We start from the raw sequence: 27,201 nt of genomic DNA on the forward strand, positions 1-27,201 counted from the left end.
GTCATGGAAAGAGCAGGTGTTTCTAATGTTTTGTATACTCAGTGTATTACCATTCTGTGCACTACATGTAAGAAGCTGTCTGTTTTTCCTATGCTTCATGTTACCTGTTGCAACTTTTTATGAACCAGATAGATATTTGATTGACTACATCTGCAACTGCTCTTCTCTTTAATTTAAATACATAATTTGATAGCAGAGTACTTAACTGTGATTTGGGGAGTAGCAGGTTTAATATATCCCCATATAAGGTCCGTGTGGCAGCGTGCATCTAGCCACCCTCTGGGCCGGGAATCTAGGCGGGAACTCAACCTTTGTGCAGTACAATCGTTTTGCACCAGATATGGGCCACACCTTTTACAATTAACAATTTTACAGAGGGCCACACATTTCAATTTGATCAGTCTGCACTCTGTGGGCCAGATCCTTTTTAATCTGATGGTGATGCAGTATTTGACCCAGGCATAACGTCCAGAAAAACACAAAGTATGTGCCCCACAGCTGCACCAGAGTCATTTTGCTAACTGAGGCACAGGAGAAAAGGCCAAGAGGCCATTGATTTTAGGCAGTTAACTTGAGATGCATGTCCTGTCAAACACGAAGCAGAATTCTGTGAGAAAGACCACCATTTATTCTAGTGGTAATGAATCCTCCATGACATGAGTTTTCCAGTTGCCAATTAAATTAAGTCCTTAAAAAGTAGTGGGCATTCAGTAAAGCTCTATTATACATAATAACTATTTTTTTAATTGGCAGGTAGTATGCCCATCATACAAACAAAGAGAAATACTGTAACGGGCCTGCCTAACCCTTTTCTGGGCTACACCCCAACCTTGTCCCAGGACATTACAGGATCCATGATGATGACTAACCACGGAAGGCAGTATGACATCACCAACCCTGCCTTTACATGCCAGGAATCATTTGCTAGTTGTTACTCACGCTTAGCAAGTTGCTTCGTGTATTGTATGATTTAATGAAAGGAACAAAAACGACTTTAGACCGTTGAGTTATTTGCAACCGGGGACAAACACAAAAGTGTCTGACCAGTCTGAAACAATGTCTTTCATCCCAGGACAACCAGTTACTGCTGTTGTGGTAAGTTTTGGAATGATAACGTTACTCTTCATTCAATAGCTACGGAATCCATTGTCCAGGCCTAAAATCTTTCAAGCAATGCCTCGATGCAAACTATAAATACCTACCTGAGGTATTTCATTTAAAAAAATCGGTTTCACATTGTAGTATTACTGTTTACAATAGTGAATGTAATATTGTGGTCATGCTTGCTTGTTTCTACTCTTGACAATGTAACCTGGTTATTTGAATTTACCCTTGTAAAATTGTTACATTCTGGCAGTAAAACTCGTTCGAAACTTTGCTGTTCGATAATCCAACTACCTATCAACGTTTTACTCCTTTCTCTGTTTGTTGTCAGTCTTGTTTCTTTTAGATTCTATGAAACTGCTGTAGCTAGCTTGCTAACAGTTTAGGAGAATTTAATTTAACCTAATGGGCTATGCATTTCATTTTCATATGCGCAATCTAGTATTAACCTAAAATAAATTAATATAGGTAGCTAATGTTACACTGTTCTGTCTTGGCAACATTGTATTTCTTTAGTAGCCTGTTATCTCTTCACTATGGATAGCAGCTAGCATTAGCCAAATTGTTCGCTAAGCTACATGCATGAAAGTGAAGTGTTTCAGAGGAAGGCGTCACCTAGTTATCTGAGACAACTTGGGTACAAGCGCGCGCCCCCCCCCGTCAAATAGCCCTTACATAGCCTGGAGGTGTGTTTGGTCATTGTTCTGTTGAAAAACAAGTGATAGTCCCACTATGCCAAGAGTGTGCAAAGCTGAGTTAACGGAGTAATAGTGACCAACAACAGAACACAATGGATAGATACTAATGGTAATGGCAATCAATAATCATTTTTGCAGCAGTAGTAGTTTTATGGCCAGGGGATAGAAGCTGTTTAGCAGTCTGTTGGTCTGAGCCTTGATGCACCAGTACCAGACGGGAGCATGGAGAACAGTCCATGTCTCAGGTAGGTGTCGCTGGCAATATTTCGGGCCTTTTTTAGACACCGCCTGGCATGTAAGTCCCCAATGGCTGGGAGCTCACCCCAGTGATGCGCTTGGCTGTCCACACCACCCTTTGTAGGGCCTTCTGGTCGAGAGCGGTGCAGTTGCCATAGCAGACGGTGATACAATCAGACAGGAGGCTTTCGATGGGATTCCTCGCAACACACTGTTTATTCCTAACATCAGCAAGAAATATGAGTCATGGAGTAATTGCATAGTAGCCTAGTGACAAAATTATGTGATTTAGGCTACAGGCTACACATACCAATCTTATTTAGTTGCATGATTTAGTATGTGTTGCCCACTCTTATGCAACAGCTATCTTCCATACACTCTATAAGTTGAATGCCATAGTATGCTGCTGTTTTCTGGTTGATCTTTTTTGACATATCTGGTGTCAGTCATGTGAACAATGGGTTACACAGATACTTTGGGTTGATCTTTCTGTTAATATGGTCAGCCTGCGTTATACATTTCCATGAGTGTTTCCATGTTCTCATCACCAAGAACTTCAGATCCACTGAATGATTGTTGACCATGTTGACCACTGAGTGCAGTGGTTGGAAGAACTTTGAACCACTGACACTATGAACCACACTGCTGAGGCTCCTCTTATTCACCATCACACAGACTGGCTTTGTGCTGTAAAGAGCAGCGAGCTGGATGTGCCAGAACTCTCCATCTGCTCTAATGAGAGGGCAGCTGTCTGAGGACCACGGGGATAGCTAGACTGAGAAATAATCTGTCTCCAGTCAGTTGGTGGCAGAGGGCTTCCCTTTCAGCCGGTCACTCGACTTCACACGACAGTGGGATTCTCTTTGTTCCATCGGGGGAACTACAGCCTATTCATAACCGTAGTGTTCTACATTCTTAAAGGGAACACAGTGCTCAGCAATCAATTTTACATTCTATTCATTTACCACATTTTTATTATTGCAATGGTGGAATGGGAATATAACAACTACTTGATGGTTGTTGAAGTTCTGAATTCTTTCCTCTCCAAGCTCGACTCCCAATGTTCATGTGTTTTACAGCAACGGATAGAAATCCGCAAACTCCGCCAGGGTGAACATTTGATCCTGGGTTTCAGCATTGGAGGAGGAATAGACCAAGACCCTGGCCAGAACCCCTTCTCTGAAGACAAGTCAGACAAGGTACGAGTTAAACAGGGGAAATACTCTCCCTGTCAGTTCTCAGGGAGCTCAGCTCTGGCCAAACTCCATTAACATCAGTCGTAAGGCATCAGAGAAGCAGGTCTGAACACATCAACTGTAGCCTCAGGTAGCAACACCGCAGACCCAGATAGCTCATCTTATACAGTAGCATACAGTGTTACTCAAATAGTGGCATTTTATAGTTCTATAATCAAACCAGTTTATTGAAGCTAGTTAGTTAATACATGTTATATGTAGATGCACAGATGTTACACTTTCATATATTTCTCTTTTGTTGTTTTGGTCTTTTTCTGTGGCTGTGTGATCACAGGGCATCTATGTGACACGGGTGACACCAGAGGGACCAGCAGAAGTTGCAGGCTTGATGATGGGAGACAAAGTAATGCAGGTAAACGTCAACATATTTGTAGAAATGCATGTTTCAAACTTTTGGCCTCGAGACCTGTTACCTAATCCCTCTTGGACAAATTACGTAAACATACATTTTACCAAATTACGCAAAATTTTAGTTCTGGGTTAAAGGTAGACTCAGCACCACCGCAGATATTGAAATGAGCGAGATGCAAGACTCAGTCACACAGTATCTGCGCATGGGTTCGCTTCACGCTGTGACAGCGTGCTAGCCAGGGCACCAAAACAGCAGAGAAGTGAAGCCTCACGCTTCAACGCTCTGAGTTGTGGAAATTGACCCACGATGCTGTTTACTTTCTGCATCTACGTCATATCACTGAGTCTACCTTTAACCGAGATGACTTTTTACTTTATTGATACATTTCCACAAGGTGGCACCATTTACTCAGTTTCAGTTGTGATTGGACTTTGCTGAGTGACTGTAAAAGACCAGCACACTATTCAATCCAGATATTATACTTACCTCACATCAGGAATAATACCTACTGTAAAGAAGAATATTATAATTATTGATGTCTGTTGCCACCAGGTAAATGGATGGGATATGACCATGGTGACACACGATCAGGCACGCAAACGGCTGACGAAGAAGAACGAAGATGTCGTGCGGCTACTGGTGACCAGGAAATCACTGGAGCAGGCTGTCAAACATTCTATGATGTAATGACTCCAAACAGTAGCAGCAGCTTGGTGACCTCATTGTCTTACGACAGGTGGCGTCCCTCCTATGCACCTCTAGTCCTTTTTTGCAGACTGAGTTCGCTATCTGACGTCAGACAATGCCAGTGACCGAGAGCACAGTATTCCAAAGCTTTTCTTGCAAACTGTAAGGTTGGGGTGAATTCAATATCAATTCTGTCAATTTAGGCGGTGGTAAGAAAATGATATTCAAGAATTGAAAATTGCCATTTATTTTCCTTCACAGATTTTTCACTTCCTGAATTGATGGAGTTGAAATTAAATTGATTACAGTCCTACTCACATTTTCCTAATTCAAACATGGTACAACCCTTTTATAACATCACTATAGAACCAATATGGTACAAGTTATTGGGATCATTAATGCCTTTACTAGCTGACATGAGCATTACTTATTAAGTAATTAGTACACTTCATTACAGTTAATGATCTGTCATTTTTCATTTAGCCAACTAATAATTTTATGTTTTCAAGTTGATGTCTTTACAAGCCAAAGGAAAACAATGCCAAGAAACTGTAGATTGATAGAGGATGCTTTGCAAACACATGCGTACAACGCACATAGCATTTATCTGCTACGGTAATTTGTATGTATTCCATAGAGGCTTCCTGTTTATATGAGTTGTGTTTGATGTATGGCATTAATAAGAATGGAACACTTAGTGCTTAACACTGCTCTGTGTTGGTCGAAATTAATGAATATTCATCGGGCTTGGACGATATATCTTTATTTTGGTATCTTTATCCATGCAGTGCATCTACCAAAGTAACAAGCACAGCCAAAATGCATACTTTATATTTCATTATACTCTAATTGTACTTGTTTACCAAATACTGTAATACTCATTTGAGGATTGGACTTTTGTAGGTAGTGTAGCAGGAAGACAGCTACTTCTCATTCTCAACCCTCTGGGTATAATTCATTTGGTGTTGCCATCGTTGCCTGGAAATCAAGGCTAGGGTATAGTCAACTTTAAGTGCCTTCTTTCTCAGGATTATATAAAGAAAGTGGCATGTTGGATTGTTAATTAGGTTGCTTGCTGGTTGATGTCAGACAGCTAATACACTTTAGTTGCATGCTGAACCAACGTTGAAGGATCAAATGAAATGAGACGTTTGAATACACTTGAATACAAATTACACTCTAGTGAGTACCACTAAATTATAGGGTTTTAGTATTCATGCTCTTTTCCATTCCTATATAGTTCAGTAATATATCCTTTTTCACTGCCTCAGCCATGTTTTACACAGCGATGCCTCACTTTTTTAATCCAAACTTATCAATTCCTATTCAAATGAATCAAAGGTAAAGTAATATTGTAATGTGGATTACAATAGTACCTAATATACATACACGTCCTAGTATGTTCTACTAATTCAATATTTTGTATGGCTTTGTTTTTGCTAGAATTCTTTGAATTGGGAGATTATCATTATACTGTATATCATTGGCAGAGTGATGTAACTAAGTCTACACACAACTTTGTAAAGAATTAACACTTCAAAAGACTGCCCAACCTTTTGATAAATGTAGCTTTGCATGAACATTTTCTATAAAGTTGATTTCTATCAATATGTCGTTTGTGTTAAAATATCTATTTTAGAATTACTCCAAGTATATGAGGAAAACCTTTGAATTACCATTTTGGCATATGATTGTATACTGGACACTTTCCGAATGTTCTTTAACATAAATCAAAAATGAACTGAAAGATTGCTTTCTTTTTTGCGGTATTATGTGTTTGTCAGGCACGTTACAACATTTGTGGTTGTCACCCATAGACTGTCACCCATACTGTAGGTCCCAGAGGGATGGATAGAGAAAAATAGAATATTTGGTTATAAGACTTGAGCAGGGATATTACCTTCCCAGTGTGCACTGGATGTTGGACGAAATATCCCAAAACAAGCTGTTTTTGTGAGAAAACCCCCCCCAACATCAGCTAAAACCATGAAGAGCAGCTGTTCTTCACAGATTCACAGCTGCTAATTAAATGGTGTTAATGAGCATAAGAGTGGTGGAGAAAAAAGTGTGAATGTTAGATTTGAAGCAATTGGATCATCCTGGTGTGTGCATAGATTCATGGTGTGTGTGGGCAGTTCCACAGTTTACCATCACCCCGTCATCCACCATTGTATGTAGAATATTAATCAATAGAAAAACAGATGTGTGTTTGTGATACAGTATTTTCATAGGTTGATTCTTATAATTGTCATATTGAAAGATGTGATCTTCAATATTGTTTGTTCATTGTACTGTATTTTGTCAAATTGTCTTGATCTGCATGGCCTTTATCACCACTATTGACTGTAGATATATTCATGTCACCAACTCGAAAGTAATTGGATGACATTTCAAAGCAGCAAATCTATTACCTGACCTTTCCCTGTGTGCTCAGGCATTTTATATGGGGGTCAATAGAAACACATTTAATAACACATTCATAGATGGCAAAAGAGACATTCAACAAATGTATCATAAGGAATAAGGTTTTGAAGTGTCTCCTATATCTAGGAGATATAAGAAAGCTCAGGAAATATTTGTAAAAATTGGACACATTTTTGTTGGCACTAAACTACCTCCATACTTCCATTTATTTTTTAAACTGGTACCGGGTTACCTTCAGATGAGTCCGTGACACTTGTGGCACCATCGAGTCCCGTGACACAATCATGATCGTTTGGTCATATTTGTTTCTAGGCCAAACCTTTCTGACACTACATACGTTTTCGTGAGAAGACTGATTTTTGGGATGTCTGACAAACAGTGCTGTAGCTCTGCCACTTTCCATCACAGTTGAGAAAGGTCGACATACACGGATGCGGTGGATGGAGACGCAGCCCTCACAAAAAATCTGATATCTCTAGTTTAAACAGACAGATTCTAATGGGGATTTTTGTTCTCGCGGGTGTGTCAATTAACTCTTAAGGATCAATATTGCCACTTGTCTAAAAACAAACATTGTCTAATAACAAACATTCCCCTTTTAACTGCAGGTGTTGCAACAACACCTGATGCCCCGCCTAGAGCAGCCAGGTCCATCCTCTCCCTCATCTTCCTTTAAGAATAACATCCCTGCATCACATCAGCATCTTTTATCCAATTCAGCATATTTGCATTCATGACTGTCATTAACAAAGATGAAGACATGACACTATTTTTCCCTTAATTGTCTTACTAATGAAGTGGTCCCATCATGGGTTACTGGTCCCTGTACCAGGTCAGGTGAGAGGTAACTCTGCTATGAGAGAGAGAGTGAGTCTGTTGACATGAAGACATCAGTAAGAGTATTGTTTGTCTCATCGGGACTGACTTTTTTGGGGGGTCTACTGCAGAGGGAAGCATGCTCCATTCCACTTGCCTTAACACTGCAGGGAGATTTTACGTGGGGCTACAGTGGATGTGGTTGACCACAGATTTCTTGTTTGCTTGTTGCTAGGTAACTGGATTTTATGAGATATGAGATAATCACATTCTAATAAATAATACTGTAGTAGAGTAGTTGTTCATGTAGAGGAAATCATTTCATTGAAGTAAACTCAAACCAAAACTATGCCAAAACAATAAGCTTATTGAGAAACTATTCATACTGATATTCTACTAATAACCTGGACTCTTTTTGAAAGCCAGAGATAGAATTGGAGACTTTCTTATTTTTTCTCCCTTATCTGTACTGATTTACATTGGATCAAGCAACCATTTCACACTTGAGAAAATCACATTGATTTAATTAACAATTCAGATGTCATGCAAGACAATGGAGCCATCACCCATCACACATACTTTCCTGCAAATGACATGCCTTACTTTCTACAGAGAAGTGCATAATTATCTGGCTAAATGTGGATCATACATGGTCCAAACCTCCCACGTTGTGACAGGGCAATTGTGTTTCCATAGTGATGCAATCTGCTCCCATCACTTTAGAGACACCAGATTGGAATCATGTGATCATGGAACCATAGCTTCCAATCTCTGCTTGTTCTGAGGGAAACGGATTTTCAAGCCATTGGTTATGATGATGGTTCACCACTTAAGACAGTGAAATAATGCAGCACACAATTAACAGTATTCAGCTGTTGGACAATTCCAGCCCACTGGGCGCAGATGTCATTTTAACGTCTAGTTTTGATATACATTTGGTTGAGATGTCAACTAACATGAATTCCACGTAAAATCAACAAAACATTTCACTCTGTCATTGGTTTTAGGTTAAAAGTTGGGTTCAAAAAACATGAAATGCCCTTATGTTGATTACTTTTTGCAAATCCAATCAGTTTTCCAAGTAGCTTCAACGTCATCACATTGTGTTTTTTGGTTGAAATGACGTGGAAACAACGTTGATTCAACCAGTTTTTGCCCAGTGGGAGCCTTCACAATTTGAATGGGAAAAAAACTAGAGAAAGAGCCTTGCTCATACTTGGTCAGAACTAGGAGACACACATTTAATTCTAATTAAACACTAAATTGAGGATAGACCATAGCCTACTTGTTTGTAAAAAGTAAGAGAAAAATGGCCTATTGAGCCATTAAGAACTCTTTTGGCTTGAACTTTGTCTAGGCTAAACATTGCATACTATTTTGAGATGGATGGTATTCACGTCTCCATCTGACTTATGTAAAGGCCCCCTGGGACAGTTTTTCTAGAAATGTCAAATTCTCACAGTACAACAAATATGTCCAATGCACTTCCTGTTTGTCCTTAAAAACCACAGTTGATCACTGTTGTTGTTTTTGTCAACAATAAAAATCAGTCTAATTCACATCTATAAGAGGACAATATCTGAGTTTGAAGAAACAATGGTAAGACTCACATGATTGAATGTCTCAAGGGTATACACCTTTTTCTATTGATAAACATATACTAGCGCATGACCTCACCCACATTACAGCTCCAATACTTAACATTATTTTACTACTTTGGAGAATTTAATGGTGATATTTCAGTGAAAATACTATAATGTCAATAACATGATGATGAGGAGCCAATGGATTCTGATCAAGGAGTTATTTGAAGCCCTCTGAAAAAGTTTTAGAACATCCGCATTGAGGCAATGCTTGTGTACGCAGAGGGCCTAAAACAATGTGTGGGTGGGAGTGTGGGTAGTCAGGAGTTGAATGTTACACATAAGGTTTCCTTGAGCTGCTAAAATCAGACCCTGAGCAATTGCAGGAAGGCAGGTTGTCATGGAAATAAGAGCAGAGTGTATATACCTTTTCACCCCTCTCTCTCCCAAGTTCACAACATTCAATGAGATGTAAAAAATATATATATATATATATATTAAAATGTGTTTTCTGAAGAACAAAAATATCGTCAACCTCACAGTCATCCCTATAATGACAGCAAATGGATTACACTTTTAATTGGTTGAGCAATTACTGTGGCCAGTAGAGAGCAAATTATCTATGTTATTATTATTGCAATAACCACTATACCACCCGCATTGGGACTCTGCTCCTGTATTTGAGCTCTGCCGATTCGGATGGGCAGCAGGTGTCTTTTCTTCGCGCCAGAAAAACTCTTAACCTCTTTCCTCCCACGCAGACCTCTGCTCGATGTCAAGGCGTTTTTCTATCGCGCCAGAGGGCTGGAGAAAAAGCGCGTACGCTCATGTAGTAAATTAAAATTAACTGTAGATGTGTGTGAGTGTGTGCTACTGTACTTTATGTGAGTGGAAAGCAGGCAAGGAAAGAATGAACCATACCGTGTGAGGACCGTCTTGAGATAAGGTATGAAAATATAACAGGGCCTACTTTTTTGGGTTGTATTCATTTTAAATGAATGGTTAATTATCATATGCAAAACATGTATTTCACCGGTTTCAATTAATTCCTTCTCGGTTCATAACTACATGATTTCATGGCTCCTATAAGTGGTACCAACTATGAAAGCTGATTATCAAGTACTAATATTGCAATTTAAACGCTACATTTGTACGATTATGACCTAGAGTGAAGAACCATCAGTTGAAGACGTTCCACCTGGACCAGAGAAGCTCTCCATGACTGTAGACCATCTTAATCCGTGAAGACAAGAAAGGAAGCATCAGAAACAGGGTATCTTTCTCTTTGCTATTTTATTAACAGTGATTAAATAGGATATACATTTAAATGATAACTTATTAATTGTCCAGATTTGTTGTCAGTCAGTGTTTGGAGAAGAAAAGACAACGACAACAGCGAATTTCCTCCAGCATTGAAAAGGGAAAAAAAAGAGCTCCCACAGCTGACACTGACAACTCACTTGCTGATGCTCAGTCAGTATGTCTGTTAACCATTTATTAGGATTACGGCTAGTTGTAAGGATTCTGCTCTGCTGGGTTATCACCACGCCCATGGTAGAGTAGTGTCAGTGGTGTTGATGCAATGTGCACCAACAAAAATAGTATTTATATGAATTAACAAATATGTGGAGGACCAAATTTTAAAAAATGAGTTTGCTTTGTTATGTATTATGTATTGCTATTTCCAGCCCTGAGACTGCCGGGGATACTAATGTTGGCTAGGACAGTGGGAAAGGGGTACGGTAGGTTGCGGTTAAACTGTACCTGCTGTTGTTCCAGGGCTTTGTAGTGGTGTTCTGCTGTGTGTGTGTGTGTGTGTGAGTGCGTGCGTGCGTGCGTGCGTGCGTGCGTGCTTGCGTGCTTGCTTGCTAGAAAGGGAGGGCAGAGCAGGCATGTGAAGGTCAGATCAGACGAGATGACAGACCTTTTCATGTCTGACTACTTCAGATTAGTGAAGTGTCACCTCCAGTCACTCTGGCCCTGAGTCTCTGGACAGTACATGTTATCAGTTTTATCTTGGCTTTGGACTGTTCGAAGAGAATCCCTAAACTAAACCATGAGTGGTGAGTATGCTATAACGCTTAAAGAGTATGCTAAAGGTAAGGCAGATAGAGTCCGCTTGGAAAAAGGGTCCACAAGTGGGAGATTAAGTTGTGTAGCTAAAAGGGACCAGATTATATTTTCTGCAAAAACTTTGTGTCTCTGAGAAACTGAGCTGTTTGATCTCCCACAGTGATTTTGCTTCTTTGTTTCCAAAACTTGCTTAGAAAAGCTTTGATTTGTTTCTGTCGGTAAGATGTTAGAATTATACTGTAAAATGACTTTTAGTACTCTGTGTTCCTGCATATTTTTGCAGGATAGTTGGAAGAGGCTCAAGGCTTTCTTGTTAGGCGTGAAATACTATCTCCTCTAACAAAATGGGGTCATGTCTATGCTAGCCTAGTCCCAGATCTGAATGTGTTTTTTACCCAACTTCTCCATACATGGCATGACAATTCTTCCCAGAGGAGTTGGCTATATCTCAGACAGATCTGGGACCAGGCCAATGTAGGTTACCTGTACGACTCATCTAGTCAGAAATGTATGCAACTTTAATACCATACTGCTGAGCGTCTGAACCAGGACTGGCAACGCTTGCCAGCCTGCCAGCTTGCCAGGGAGGACACGCATAAAGAAACATAAAGAACTTTGCCAATAGAAATATAATGTTGACTACAGAGCTGCCAATGTGGTTGGATCTTCATTGAGTGTACAGTAATGCCTGTATGCTGCCTGAATTCACCCCTTTGGGAGTAAAGGTCGATTATTAAGGCACGTAATAGGTACATTTCCTGGGATCAGTTACGTATATGATATGATTTTGACCTGGCCCATTTCATTCTTCTGGAGGGCATTCATTGACATAGCTTGCACACTGTATATGCAGCACAATAATGCTTTTCTGTTTCTAATGAATAGATTTGTGAAAGGATTCACAAGTGGCCATCCATTTGAATAATAACTGCATGGAGAATTCCGTCATTTTATCCACTTATTGAAGCACACAATGCCCACATCAATTAAGCCTACTATGTGAGACTGAATAGAACCCCATTCACTGTTATTTGTGGCTTTATGATTCATTGTAAAACAGTGTTAGTACATTTCAATCAAGGTAAGTATCACAATGGATTTTTTTGTTTTTTATTTTACCTTTATTTAACTAGGCAAGTCAGTTAAGAACAAATTCTTATTTTCAATGACGCCTAGGAACAGTGGGTTAACTGCCTTGTTCAGGGTCCCCTGTCAGCTCAGGGATTTCGATCTTGCAACCTTTCGGTTACTAGTCCAACACTCTAACCAACTAGGCTACCTGCCGCCCGGATGACTTGATCCGCTGATTCGTTAAAACAGAGACACTGTTTTCTACAGTGCGGGAAGTATTATGCTACTGACACCAAGCTAAATGATAGATATGGAGCAAGGGTCATTCAACAGTCCTCTCCACGATGGATGGATGGATGGATGGATGGATTGCATTGTGAACATTTATAGACAGAGCAGAGCAAAACAATGAACAAAGAGGATCAATGGGCAGTAAGACAGAATAGGAGGACATTTCCTGTGGACCATGTTGCCACTGGTCACCTCTAGTTAGTGTTGATCCTTGGGGGAAGCTGTAGAGATATAAAGGCCATTCAGAGAAAGATCTGGAAGGGCATCAGCCCTAGTTGCTGTATAGCCTGCAGAACTTTACGTTCGTTTTGTATTGTGTTGGTTTTGGTGTTCATTTTAAATAAAAGTAAGATGTTCGCCTACCACGCTGCACCTTGGTCTCCTTCCAACAACGGACGTAACAGAAGATCCCACCACAAACAGACCAAGCAGCGTGGTCAGGAGGAGAGGACATGACGGAAACCCGGGTCAGCCCCCAAAAATGTTCTTAACGGACGTAACAGCAGAGCTGTGATCCTGCACTGTATATATTTGTCATGCATTTCATCAAAGCTCATCCATCACTTTTTAAATATTAGCAATGACCATCAGGTTCTTGAGTGCTTAATTGATCAATATTTCCAACCAACTCCTCTATCAAGAGCTCCTGTGCACTTCATGCACACTGTTTATTCACTGCATTATAACATAATGATTATAGTCTCCATCTTCTCTTTTTATTTTTTATTTTATTTCACCTTTATTTAACGAGCTAGGCCATTTGTGTCACGACTTCCACCGAAGTCGGGTCCTCTCCTTGTTCGGGCGGCGCTCGGCGTCGCCGGTCTTCTAGCCATCATCGATCCACTTTTCATTTTCCATGTGTTTTGTCTTGTTTTTCCTCACACCTGGTTCCAATTCCCTCAATCATTTGTTGTGTATTTAACCCTCTGTTCCCCCCATGTCTTTGTGTGCTTGTGCACGTGTTGTTTGGTGCGCGACGGGTTTTGTACCCAATTATTCTTGTTATTTTTATGCTTGTTATTTTTATGCCGTGGGTTTTGCTATTAAACTGCTCCGGCTATTACCAAGTTCTGCTATCCTGCGTCTGACTTCCCTGTCACCGATTACGCACCCCTTACAATTTGAGACAAGTTCTCATTTACAACTGCGACCTGGCCAAGATAAAGCAAAGCAGTGCGACAAAAACAACAACACAGAGTTACACATAAACAAACGTACAGTCAATAACACAAAAGAAAAATAGAAAAATCTATGTACAGTGTGTGCAGATGTAGAAGAGTAATGAGGTAGGCAATAAATAGGCCCTAGAGGCGAAAATAATTACAATTTATCATTAATACTGGAGTGATAGATGTGCAGATGATTATGTGCAAGTAGAGATACTGGGGTGCAAAAGAGCAAGAGGGTAAGTAATAATATGGGGATGAGGTAGTCGGGTGTGCTATTTACAGATTGGCTGTGTGCAGGTACAGTGATCGGTAAGCTGCTCAGACAGCTGATTCTTAAAGCAATTCGTTCCAGTCATTGGCAGTAGAGAACTGGAATGAAAGGCGGCCAAAGGAAGTGTTGGCTTTGGGGATGACCAGTGCAATGTACCTGCTGGAGCGCGTGCTACACCTGGGTGTTGCTATGGTGACCAATGAGCTGAGATAAGGCGGGGCTTTTTCTCTCCTCCAGTTTCCCACGAAACCTGCCTCCTGGACCAGGTGCTGGAGCTGATTGTGAATGAGAAGCCCCCCAACACTGGCAGCCTTTTCCTGAACGAGGACGCTGACAAGCCCCCCCTCCCCAATCGAGGCCTCTGGCGGCGGCTTCATAGGGCCATGCAGAAGAGAGCGGCCAGCACCAAGGACAGGATGAGCACCATCACTAAGGAGAGCGTCAAGGGCTTCCTGAGACGCAACCTCTTTGTCCTCCTCACCATCTCAGCAGTGGCTCTGGGCAAGTAGACGAGATACTCGCTTACTGTCTTTCTAGGTTTAGGGCAAAGCTTAAGGTGGGGTTAAGGGTTAAGGCTAAGGTTATGGGTAGTTTGTTGATAGTTAATACAATTTTAATTTAAAAAACAATAATAACTGCAGTATTATTATAATTACACAGGTATATGAGCTGTAGCCCTAGGTAAAGAAGTCTGTGTCGAGATGACTTGAAATACAGTATTCTTCATCAACGCACCAGCCTTGAAATCATGTCCCCTGTGTGTGTGTCCAGGTGTCATGCTGGGTTTCGCCCTGCGGCCCCACAACCTGACCCTCAGGGAGATCAAGTACTTTGCCTTCCCTGGAGAGCTGCTGATGAGGATGCTGCAGATGCTGGTTCTGCCTCTCATCGTCTCCAGCCTGGTCACAGGTAGCTGGTCACAGGAGTTCTGCTTTATTAGCGTCATTATTTGCATGTATGTATTGCTTTTCTCAAACTCAAAATGATTGTCATATTATGGTGATCGCTCACCCCTCCTGCAAGCTACTATTTTCCATACTAAGCTACTGTTCTTCACCCTAATACTACTTCTTGCAATGTTGAGTTTCAAAGTGAGTTGGTACAGTGGAAGTACCTAGAGTGTTCATGAGAAAGGAATGAACTTTGTCTTGTCTTGCAGGTATTTCCTCTCTGGACAGCAAAGCGTCTGGGAAGATGGGAATGCGGGCTGTGGGTTATTACATGGTGACCACCCTCATCGCTGTCTTCATAGGCATAGTCATTGTGATCGTCATCAAACCAGGGAAAGGCCATAGGGACAGCCCAGTGGCCTCTAGCGGTACCATAGAGCCGGTACAAGCAGCTGACGCCTTCCTGGATCTCATCAGGTGAGTAAACTACTGTATGATCTAAATTACGGTGTCAATATGCGGTATGAATCATTTATTGGCCTTTATTCACTGTGATAGATGCTGAAGGAAAAAAACTTTACCATTGTTTATCTTTCAGGAACATGTTCCCTCCTAATTTGGTGGAAGCCTGTTTCAAGCAGGTAAGGGAATTCACTTCAACATGATTGATCATGTTGCCGATTCCCAATACACTGAGTTAAAATGTTCACTCACCATTACAGTATATTTTTGAGGACTGATACTTTACACTGCTACGGGAGATTTTTTTTTACAACAAAATATGTGTTATATATCAGTACAAAACGGTATACAAGAAGACCATCCACACGAAGAACGTGACTGTTGCCCTCAGTCTGACTGACTCCCTCAACGCTACAGAGGCTGCCTTGGCTGTTAACATGAGCAGAGTGCTGCAGACCATCCAGGTGGGTGATACATATTAGTGGTGAATGGGGTGACTTACCCCAAAGTCCTTTGGGGGAGAAAAGAGCTACTGTTACTTTGGAAAAATGTAAATATTATATGGATGGCTGTTCTCCTCCTGCTCCAGGAGACAGTGGTAGAGATGATCCCCGTGTCTGGTTCCTCTAACGGGGTGAACGCCCTGGGTCTGGTGGTGTTCTCCATGTGCTTCGGCCTGGTCATCGGCAGCATGAAGCAGCAAGGACAGGCCCTCAGGGACTTTTTCGACTGCCTCAACGAAGCCATCATGCGCCTGGTGGCCATCATCATCTGGTCAGTAGTCAGATTAGTGTTCACAAAGTAACATGCTAATGAACTCTAACGTGCCCCTACCATTACTTCTCACATACGGTATATCTCTCGAAACAGTTGCTTTTGGTGGAATTGTTGTAATAGGTGAGAGTGTAAACTATCTCTGTCTTTCTCTCTCCTCCTCCCTCTCTCTGTCAGGTATGCTCCAGTTGGCATCCTGTTCCTCATAGCAGCTAAGATCGTGGAGATGAAGAATCTGGCCGAGGTGGGAGGTCAGCTGGGGATGTACACGGTGTCTGTCATCGTGGGTCTGCTCATCCACGGCTTGTTTGTCCTGCCCCTGCTCTACTTCCTGGTCACCAGGAAGAACCCCTACACTTTCATGGCTGGCCTTCTGCAGGCCCTCATCACAGCACTGGGAACATCCTCTAGGTGGGTGTATGAACTGATTCAGGGTGGGTACATAAACTGATTTTGCAATTCCTCTAGGTGGATGTATGAACTCATGAACTGATTCAGGGTCAGGCTAATTCATTTCCCTGGGGACATCCTCTAGTTGTTGTTCGGACTATTATGATCTCACAAGGTCTTCCATTATCTACCACTCCTGCCATAGCTCTGCCACCCTGCCCATCACCTTCCGCTGTCTGGAGGAGAACAACCGTGTGGACAAGAGAGTGACACGCTTCATCCTGCCCGTGGGTGCCACCATCAACATGGATGGCACTGCCCTCTACGAAGCCGTGGCAGCCATCTTCATCGCCCAAGTCAACGACATGGAACTCAACTTTGGCCAGATCCTCACCATCAGGTCAGTCTAAAGACACGATCTGATAAGGCACAATGCTATCAATGTGCTATAGAATAGAATAAAACTGTATTGTCCATCCAGATGGACATTTATCTTTGGCATCACTTTACATTAAAAGGATCACACACACACACATACAGTTTAAGTCGGAAGTTTACATACACTTTGGTTGGAGTCATTAAAACTTGTTTTTCAACCACTCCACAAATTTCTTGTTTAACAACTATAGTTTTGGCAAGTCGGTTACGACATCTACTTTGTGCATGACACAAGTCATTTTTCCAACAATTGTTTACAGACAGATTATTTAACTTATATTTCACTCTATCACAATTCCAGTGGTTCAGAAGTTTACATACACTAAGTTGACTACCTTTAAACAGCTTGGAAAAGTCCAGAAAAGTATGTCATGGCTTTAGAAGCTTCTGATAGGCTAATTGACATAATTTGAGTCAATTGGAGGTGTACCTGTGGATGTATTTCAAGGCCTACCTTCAAACTCGGGTACCTCTTTGCTTGACATCATTGGAAAATCAAAAGAAATCAGCCAAGACCTCAGAAAAGAAATTGTAGACCTCCACAAGTCTGGTTCATCTTTGGGAGCAATTTCCAAACGCATGAAGGTACCACATTCATCTGTACAAACAATAGTACGCAAGTATAAACACCATGGGATCACATAGCCGTCATACCGCTCAGGAAGGAGACGCGTTCTGTCTCCTAGAGATGAACGTACTTTGGTGCGAAAAGTGCAAATCAATCCCAGAACAACAGCAAAGGACCTTGTGAAGATGCTGGAGGAAACAGGTACAAAAGTATCAATAACTACAGTAAACAGGACCTATATCGACATAACCTGAAAGGCCGCTCAGCAAGGAAGAAGCCACTGCTCCAAAACCGCCATAAAAAAGCAAGACCATGGTTTGCAACTGCACATGGGGACAAAGATTGTACTTTTTAGAGAAATGTCCTCTGGTCTGATAAAACAAAAATAGAACTGTTTGGCCATAATGACCATCATTATGTTTGGAGGAAAAAGGGGGAGGCTTGCAAGCCGAAGAACACCATCCCAACCGTGAAGCACGGGGGTGGCAGCATCATGTTGTGGGGGTGCTTTTCTGCAGGAGGGACTGGTGCACTTCACAAAATAGATGGCATCATGAGGAGGGACAATTATGTGGATATATTGAAGCAACATCTCAAGACATCAGTCAGGAAGTTAAAGCTTGGTCACAAATTGGTCTTCCAAATGGACAATGACCCCAAGCATACTTCCAAAGTTGTGGCAAAATGGCTTAAGGACAAAAAAGTCAAGGTATTGGAGTGGCCATCACAAAGCCCTGAACTCAATCTGAAAGACCTGACTCAGTTACACCAGCTCTGTCAGGAGTAATGGGCCAAAATTCACCTCTACTTATTGTGTGGAAGCTTATTGTGTGGAACATTTGACCCATAGTTAAACAATTTTAAGGCAATGCTACCAAGTACTAATTGAGTGTATGTAAACTTCTGACCTACTGGGAGTGTGATGAAAGAAACAACATCTGAAATAAATAATTCTCTCTACTATTAATCAGACATTTCACATTCTTAAAATTAAGTGGTGATCCTAACTGACCTAAGACAGGGAATTCTTACTAGGATTAAATGTCAGGAATTGTGAAAAACTGAGTTTAAATGTATTTGGCTAAGGTGTATGTAAACTTCCGACTTCAACTGTACATTCTCACATCACACACATTTAAACCAGTCAGTCCATCATACTGCATACACTGGTAACATAGAGGACATTGATAGATTCACTCACAACTGACCGCTGCCCCAACTGCACTGTTAAATAGATAAATGGATACGTGTATATACCGATACAATTTATGTTGCATTTAGTAGTCCAACAGCACAATCAACTAATTAATGTTTAAACACATTGTTCTTGGCTATGGGCCTTCTGAAGCGCCGGCCAGAGGGAAGCCTCTCAAACTGAGGGTGTAGAGGGTGGGAGGTGTTGCCAACGACAGCCAGTGGCTTCCTTTTGGTTGCCTTGTGGACAGACTGCTCAAATGTGCCTGTGGTTGACCAGTTACTTTGCTGGCTGTGTTTACTATTCTGGTCAGTTTGCTTTTGCTCCTCACGCTCAGATTACCATACCAGACTGAACGTATTACCATACCAGACTGAACGTATTACCATACCAGACTGAACGTATTACCATACCAGACTGAACGTATTACCATACCAGACTGAACGTATTACCATACCAGACTGAACGTATTACCATACCAGACTGAACGTATTACCATACCAGACTGAACGTATTGCCATACCAGACTGAACGTATTACCATACCAGACTGAACGTATTACCATACCAGACTGAACGTATTACCATACCAGACTGAACGTATTACCATACCAGACTGAACGTATTGCCATACCAGACTGAACGTATTACCATACCAGACTGAACGTATTGCCATACCAGACTGAACGTATTACCATACCAGACTGAACGTATTGCCATACCAGACTGAACGTATTGCCATACCAGACTGAACGTATTACCATACCAGACTGAACGTATTGCCATACCAGACTGAACGTATTACCATACCAGACTGAACGTATTGCCATACCAGACTGAACGTATTGCCATACCAGACTGAACGTATTGCCATACCAGACTGAACGTATTACCATACCAGACTGAACGTATTACCATACCAGACTGAACGTATTACCATACCAGACTGAACGTATTACCATACCAGACTGAACGTATTGCCATACCAGACTGAACGTATTACCATACCAGACTGAACGTATTACCATACCAGACTGAACGTATTGCCATACCAGACTGAACGTATTGCCATACCAGACTGAACGTATTACCATACCAGACTGAACGTATTACCATACCAGACTGAACGTATTGCCATACCAGACTGAACGTATTGCCATACCAGACTGAACGTATTACCATACCAGACTGAACGTATTACCATACCAGACTGAACGTATTACCATACCAGACTGAACGTATTACCATACCAGACTGAACGTATTGCCATACCAGACTGAACGTATTACCATACCAGACTGAACGTATTACCATACCAGACTGAACGTATTACCATACCAGACTGAACGTATTACCATACCAGACTGAACGTATTACCATACCAGACTGAACGTATTGCCATACCAGACTGAACGTATTGCCATACCAGACTGAACGTATTACCATACCAGACTGAACGTATTACCATACCAGACTGAACGTATTGCCATACCAGACTGAACGTATTACCATACCAGACTGAACGTATTACCATACCAGACTGAACGTATTACCATACCAGACTGAACGTATTACCATACCAGACTGAACGTATTACCATACCAGACTGAACGTATTACCATACCAGACTGAACGTATTACCATACCAGACTGAACGTATTACCATACCAGACTGAACGTATTACCATACCAGACTGAACGTATTACCATACCAGACTGAACGTATTACCATACCAGACTGAACGTATTACCATACCAGACTGAACATATTGCCATACCAGACTGAACGTATTGCCATACCAGACTGAACGTATTACCATACCAGACTGAACGTATTACCATACCAGACTGAACGTATTACCATACCAGACTGAACGTATTGCCATACCAGACTGAACGTATTGCCATACCAGACTGAACGTATTGCCATACCAGACTGAACGTATTACCATACCAGACTGAACGTATTGCCATACCAGACTGAACGTATTGCCATACCAGACTGAACGTATTACCATACCAGACTGAACGTATTACCATACCAGACTGAACGTATTACCATACCAGACTGAACGTATTACCATACCAGACTGAACGTATTGCCATACCAGACTGAACGTATTACCATACCAGACTGAACGTATTGCCATACCAGACTGAACGTCATATTGAACGTGAAGAAGCTCTCCACCAGATTGCTGTACACCCTCTCCACAACCTGGCTGACCCCAAACCCCTTTCAATTTCCTGATTAAAAACAGGCGTTGGCTTGCTTTAAAAAAAATACGCTGCATTCTCTGTAAAGCTCAGCTTGTCATCAATTTGTGTCCCTAAGTATTTGAAACACTCAACCACCTCCACTGGTTGGTCATTCAGAGAGAGTGTTTGGGACATTGGAAGGTTGTTACCATTGATGATCAGCTCCTTTGTCTTGTCCACACTGATGTGGAGGGTACTTGACCGGCACCTTTATTGAAAGTTGTTGGCCTGTTTAAAATAGCTGTCCCCATCTGATTTAGCATCTTTGAAAAATAGTCTCACCAGAGCCATGTCATCCGCATACTTGAAAAGGCTCACATTGTTTCCTTGGATTTTCATCTCACTAGTGTAGATAGAGAACAACAACGGTGAAAGGACACACCCCTGGGGTGCCCCTGCATTCAGTGCCAGTTCATCAGAGAGGGCCCTATTCATGAGAACCCTTTGTGGGTGGTCAGTTAAAAAGTCCTTGATTCAACCTGCAAGGCCTCCGTTGCCCTTCAACTATCAGACCTATTAAGTCATGTTAATGTGAACTAATCTTACAGTAAAATACTTGTAAAGGCTATATCAGCAAATTTTATGTCCACATTAGTTGAAGGAGAGAAAATAACAAAGACTTTTCTTGGTCTTGATAAGATTGATTTTGTGGTCTTTGCCGAACTCCTCCATGTTATTGACTATCTTCTATTGACTTCACTACCAAGAGGGTTAACCTCTACTGTGGAGTGTTGATTTATACTTCTCTATATTCATATCACTCCCCAATGTGTGTGTGTGTTTGTCTCTGTTATTAAATGGCGCTGTCGCCACCTCCTCCACAGTATCACAGCAACAGCTGCCAGCATCGGCGCAGCAGGCATCCCACAGGCTGGTCTGGTTACCATGGTAATTGTATTGACATCGGTGGGACTGCCCACAGAGGACATAACGCTGATCATCGCTGTGGATTGGTTCCTGTAAGTCTGCCTAAATGTCACTTTGAGGCCGCCACCCCACTAGAACAGGTTATTGATGCATTATGCACATCAGATTATTGTAATTAATGAAGTTTACAACTAGCCCTATCTAATTTTGTGCTGTGGTGTTGTATTGTGGTTGGAAACCATTTGAATACATTTTGGGTTGATTACTTGTGGGTGGATTACCCCAAAGACTGCCTTGTGTTTTTGTGTGGCTGAGCAGGGGTTGAGACCCTGACCCTGTGTGTGTATGTATGTATGTATGTATGTATGTGTGTGCGTGTGCAAATCAAATCAAATCAATTTGCATTTGTCACATGCACCGAATACAACAGGTGTAGACCTTACAGTGAAATGCTTACTTACAAGCCCTTAACCAACAATACCGTTTTAAGAAAATACCTAAGAAAAATAAATAAATAAGTAAGAGATAAGAAAAACAAATAATTAAAGAGCAGCAGTAAATAACAATAGCGGGGCTATATACAGGGGGTACCAGTTCAGAGTCAATGTGTGTGTTTGTGCGTGCACTATATAATGTGGGTGTACCTGTGCAGGGATCGCTTAAGGACCACCACCAACGTGCTGGGGGACTCTATCGGGGCAGGCATCGTGGAGCACCTGTCTCGCCAGGAGTTGCAGAGCCAGGATGTTGAGGTGGGCAACTCAGTGATTGAAGAGAATGAGAAGCCCTACCAGCTCATCTGCCAGAAAAATGACTCAGTGAAGCATCGCAACAGTGAGACCCCCATGTAGGGGTCACGAGTCTGAAAACATCCACTAGCCGCTACTGTACTTCTTCAGTGTTTGTAGATATGGAGGAACTGGATAGGTGTAAGCAATATGGGGAAAGCTATTGGATGCCTAGGCGGAGCCATTACCATATTGCTAACACTTATCTGGGTAACTTCAGATCTGCAAACACTGTAGGGATAGTGGCTGGAGATTGTTTTGACACTGTTAACCATATCAACTCATATCAACTGTTTTGGTCCTTCCAGTCCAAATCTGAGATGCATCTCAATTGTCTAGAGCAGTGGTTCCCAAACTTTTTATATTTATTTGTTCATCTAAAATTGTGAATTACTCACCACAGGTTAATGAGAAGGGTGTGCTGGAAAGGATGCACATAACTCTGCAATGTTGGGTTGTATTGGAGAGAGTCTCAGTCTTAAATCATTTTTCACACACAGTCTGTGCCTGTATTTCGTTTTCATGCTAGTGAGGGCCGAGAATCCACTCTCACATAGGTATGTGGTTGCAAAGGGCATCAGTGTCTTAACAGCGCGATTTGCAGATACTCTGAGCGCAGCCCAATCCAGAAATCTGGCAGTGGCTTCTGATTAAATAACATTTTCACAGAACAGCTTGTGGCAATTTCGATGAGGCTCTCTTGTTCAGATATCGATAAGTGGACTGGAGGCAGGGCATGAAAGGGATAACGAATCCAGTTGTTTGTGTCATCCGTTTCGGGAAAGTACTTACGTAGTTGCGCACCCAACTCACTCATGTGCTTCGCTATGTCACATTTGACATTGTCCGTAAGCTTGAGTTCATTTGCACACAAAAAATCATACAATGATGGAAAGACCTATGTGTTGTCCTTGTTAATGCAGACAGAGAAGAGCTCCAACTTCTTAATCATAGACTAAATTTTGTCCCGCACATTGAATATAGTTGCGGAGAGTCCCTGTAATCCTAGATTCCGATCATTCAGGCGAGAAAAAACATCACCCAGATAGGCCAGTCGTGTGAGAAACTCATCATCATGCAAGCGGTCAGACAAGTGAAGATTATGGTCAGTAAAGAAAACTTTAAGCTCGTCTCTCCATTCAAAAAAACGTGTCAATACTTTCCCCCTTGATAACCAGCGCACTTCTGTATGTTGTAAAAGCATTACATGGTCGCTCCCCGTATCGTTGCATAGTGCAGAAAATACACAAGAGTTCAGGGGCCTTGCTTTAACAAAGTTAACCATTTTCACTGTAGTGTCCAAAACGTCTTTCAAGCTGTCAGGCATACCCTTGGCAGCAAGAGCCTCTCGGTGGATGCTGCAGTTTACCCAAGTGGCATCGGGAGCAACTGCTTGCACGTGCGTTACCACTCCACTATGTCTCCCTGTCATGGCTTTTGCGCCATTAGTACAGATACCAACATATCTTGACCACCAAAGTCCATTTGATGTCACAAAGCTGTCCAGTACTTTAAAAATATCCTCTCCTGTTGTCCTGGTTTCCAGTGGTTTGCAGAAGAGGATGTCTTCCTTAATTGACCCCCCATAAACGTAACGGACATATACCAGGAGCTGTGCCAGCTGTAACACATAGAATTCACTGATTTGTATGCGAAGCAGTAATTGTTTCAAAACATCTCCTGCCATGTCACTGGTGCGTCGTGAAACAGTGTTGTTTGAGGAAGGCATTGTCTGTATAGTTTTTTTGTCCTTTTTCCCCAGCATTGTCTCAGCCATATCCGCAGCAGCAGGAAGAATTAAGTCCTCCACAATAGTATGTGGCTTGCCTGTCCTAGCCACTCGGTAGCTCACCATATAAGATGCTTCTAGCCCTTTCTTATTAATGGTATCTGTTGCTTTTTGCACATATAACACACCGTGGCTGAGGAAAGGCACTACTCCCAATATAAGTGAACCTCAAATCAATGTAGTTCTCATCATATTTGCCCCTCTTTGATGGTCCAATATCCCTGTCTGTTGTTTGGGGCAGAAGCTCTTCGGCTGCATCAGATTCACAACTGTCAGTGTCCATACTAGCTGGGCTAACAACAAATGTAGAATTACTGGTGCTAGCATTGGATGTGCTCATGGAAGCAGAACAACTTGTGTCGTTGACAGGTGCAGGTGTAGTACTGCTGGTGTGTCTCTATGGACAAGGGCCTTACAAACGGAATGAACAGCAGCTACGTTTGGCTACATACGGACCGTTAGTGGAATTCCCGCGAGTAATGGTTAATGTGATTGGATGTTAATTATTTGAGTAAGCTACCTGTATTTGACATCGTGTTGTTATTTTGCTGAACACTAGATGGTTTAATTTTATTTTGGGCAGTGAAACGAGGCTACTCAGGCGAGAAAATATAAATGGACCGTTGGAAAATGTGATTTTTCTTTTTTTTTTGTAAAAATGTAAAAAAATGTGTATCACATTTTTATTTGGCATACCCCCGACGGAATCCCCAGTTTGGGAATACCTGGTCTAGAGGAAACGGATGTGAAAGAACTGGACAGGTGAAATCACATTTCTCGTAGATATCTAGCTGCTATATTGTTTTCACTTATTTTATGTGTTCAAAACAGTAGAGACCACTTTTGACTGTTGTTATGTACTCTGTATAGGATTGATTTTCATGAACAAGAAAATAAATTCCATTCAATGGCCTTTTTAGAATTTGTGAATAAATGGGATCTTCATTTGTATACTCACAATCAATTAGCTGGTTCTGTTGCATGGCTTGATTTTTAGTTTATTGTTCTATATTTTGCCAATTTTAGTTGGTGGTTATTCTTTTTCATGTGAATCTACCTCTAACATTCAAGTGTACATTATGCTTTCTCTTGAGTCATTTTATTTTCTTCCCCAAACATTACCAAGAGGTAATTTTATACCGTATTATCCATGCTACCAACTTTGATAAGCATTTTTTTCTAAAGTTTCAAAAACAAATATTGAATTTATGATGTAATGTACTGTAGTTTGCTTGATCTTTCAATTGAATCAACGTGAATGTATACAGTATATGTTTGTATCGATATCTGTAACCATGTTTTATACTTGGGTGATTTCTATGTTACTTATTGAGCTAAATTGGGGTTAGACATTTTGTTGTTTTTCAAAACAATATTTATAACAAAGATGTATTTTCAGTGTTAACTAGTGTTTCTTAACTGAACATATTTTGGTACTAGTCACTTAAGTGTGAAGTATGTGAAAGGATTACTGTATGCTTGCTCTGAATAGGAATGTTCATATCATTGGGGCTGTTGTAGGTTTCTGTGCGTAGTAAATATGGACAAATATGGACAAAAGGATGTTACATAGCCTACTGAATTACTTGATATGTTTCTCCCCCAATGTTGCTATGGTTTATATTTTAGGGCTTGAATCCATCCCTTTTTGTTTGAGTGTTGTGAGTCTTTTCAGACAATGCGAGGATTGAATATACATTTGTAGAATATGAGGGGGATCGTCATGCATTTCTTGAATCATAACTAAAAGGCTCACCGGATATTCCCTTTCCTTGATGCTGTAATCTCACATGGCCATTTCAGTTCAACATCCGGTGCTTTATCGATGAAAGCACTATAGCCAGTTGTGGTAGTGGTACATTTGATTACGGCTTTTCTCTTTTATTTGACTGTTGAAAAAAGTGGAAAAATGTTATGCCTAAAACATAATTTGAAAGCAATTAAGTTGAATGTTAAGTGGAAAAGGTTTTAAAAGTAAGTAGGCCTACTGTGTATGTAGTTACATAAAGAAAAAAACTAAACTTGACTGTGGTTGAGAGCATATTGTTGTAATTTGTGACTCTTGTTTTATGTATTAAATAGTTGATTTATGTTTTTGTGAGATGTGTTTTTGGGAAGTGTCATGATCAGTATTTTGTTGGAAGAATAGAAGTTGCAACAAATAAATGTCTCAGGAATTGACAATTGTGTGAATCTCTGGAGTGTAATAAATGTGGTCGAGAGATTCCCCAGGGGGTGGTGGTATCCTCCTGTTGTCTGGCTACCCCTGGTGGAGAATCTCCTGTTTTTGGCCCTGAGTCTCCATGGATTCTTCCTCACGACCAGTCTAAACTGCAGGACTGAACACCTGCATTACATTCCAGTTGGCTTCACACTTACAGTACTGCCTCTCATTGAATAAAGTCTCCCCACTGTTGGTCTAAACCTCTAGGTAGCGATATGGTGTCAAGCTGTCTTTACCAAAATTAATGAACTGTCAAATGGAGTGCCAGAGCCGTTTTGGGCGTCTCAAACAGTGTTGAGCCAGAAGCTCAACGCTATGGGAAGCATCAATTACCTTTTGTCTTTGAGTGAAGGTGCTGGGTACCTCAACATCAAACAGAGTGCACCCACCCAGGGCCAGTAAACAGAAGCAGCGTGGGGCCTCAGCCAGAGAGGAACCAACACCACTTTTGTGTGTACATATACACGCTGCTTCTCTGGGCTATTAATACAGCCGTGCTTTATAGCAGTTACTTTTACAACTG

The 27,201-nt window shown here is 41.4% G+C and overlaps 2 protein-coding genes across 3 annotated transcripts; both read left to right on the forward strand.

Moving 5' to 3' along the window:
• Positions 1-845: 845 nt before the first annotated feature.
• Positions 846-6,081, forward strand: LOC139540921 (tax1-binding protein 3). Its single transcript, XM_071344993.1, has 4 exons — positions 846-1,095; positions 3,119-3,238; positions 3,570-3,647; positions 4,200-6,081. The coding sequence occupies exons 1-4, from the start codon at positions 1,057-1,059 to the stop codon at positions 4,332-4,334; spliced, it is 372 nt and encodes a 123-aa protein (XP_071201094.1). The 5' UTR covers positions 846-1,056; the 3' UTR covers positions 4,335-6,081.
• Positions 6,082-9,803: 3,722 nt separating this feature from the next.
• LOC139540995 (excitatory amino acid transporter 1-like) lies at positions 9,804-26,548 on the forward strand. 2 transcript variants are annotated; one of them, XM_071345131.1, is made up of 12 exons: positions 9,804-10,103; positions 10,325-10,430; positions 14,273-14,536; positions 14,807-14,944; positions 15,195-15,402; positions 15,524-15,566; positions 15,723-15,851; positions 15,977-16,161; positions 16,339-16,572; positions 16,757-16,951; positions 21,835-21,969; positions 22,530-26,548. In XM_071345131.1, the coding sequence occupies exons 3-12, from the start codon at positions 14,419-14,421 to the stop codon at positions 22,726-22,728; spliced, it is 1,584 nt and encodes a 527-aa protein (XP_071201232.1). In that variant the 5' UTR covers positions 9,804-10,103; positions 10,325-10,430; positions 14,273-14,418; the 3' UTR covers positions 22,729-26,548. The 2 variants fall into 2 exon arrangements, with proteins under 2 accessions (XP_071201232.1, XP_071201231.1); XM_071345130.1 differs by lacking the exons at positions 9,804-10,103; positions 10,325-10,430 and adding an exon at positions 10,666-11,220.
• The last annotated feature ends 653 nt before the right edge of the window (positions 26,549-27,201 follow it).

Source organism: Salvelinus alpinus, chromosome 16, assembly GCF_045679555.1.
Source record: "Salvelinus alpinus chromosome 16, SLU_Salpinus.1, whole genome shotgun sequence".
Lineage (NCBI taxonomy): Eukaryota > Metazoa > Chordata > Actinopteri > Salmoniformes > Salmonidae > Salvelinus > Salvelinus alpinus.

Bases quoted from the DNA above. Each gene is read 5' to 3' on its own strand.
- LOC139540921 (XM_071344993.1), top strand. From the start codon at position 1,057: ATGTCTTTCATCCCAGGACAACCAGTTACTGCTGTTGTG. The intron at 1,096-3,118 runs GTAAGTTTTGGA...TGTGTTTTACAG, and splicing joins AACCAGTTACTGCTGTTGTG to CAACGGATAGAAATCCGCAA. The intron at 3,239-3,569 runs GTACGAGTTAAA...GTGTGATCACAG, and splicing joins CTGAAGACAAGTCAGACAAG to GGCATCTATGTGACACGGGT.
- LOC139540995 (XM_071345130.1), top strand. The intron at 14,537-14,806 runs GCAAGTAGACGA...GTGTGTGTCCAG, and splicing joins CATCTCAGCAGTGGCTCTGG to GTGTCATGCTGGGTTTCGCC. The intron at 14,945-15,194 runs GTAGCTGGTCAC...CTTGTCTTGCAG, and splicing joins CGTCTCCAGCCTGGTCACAG to GTATTTCCTCTCTGGACAGC.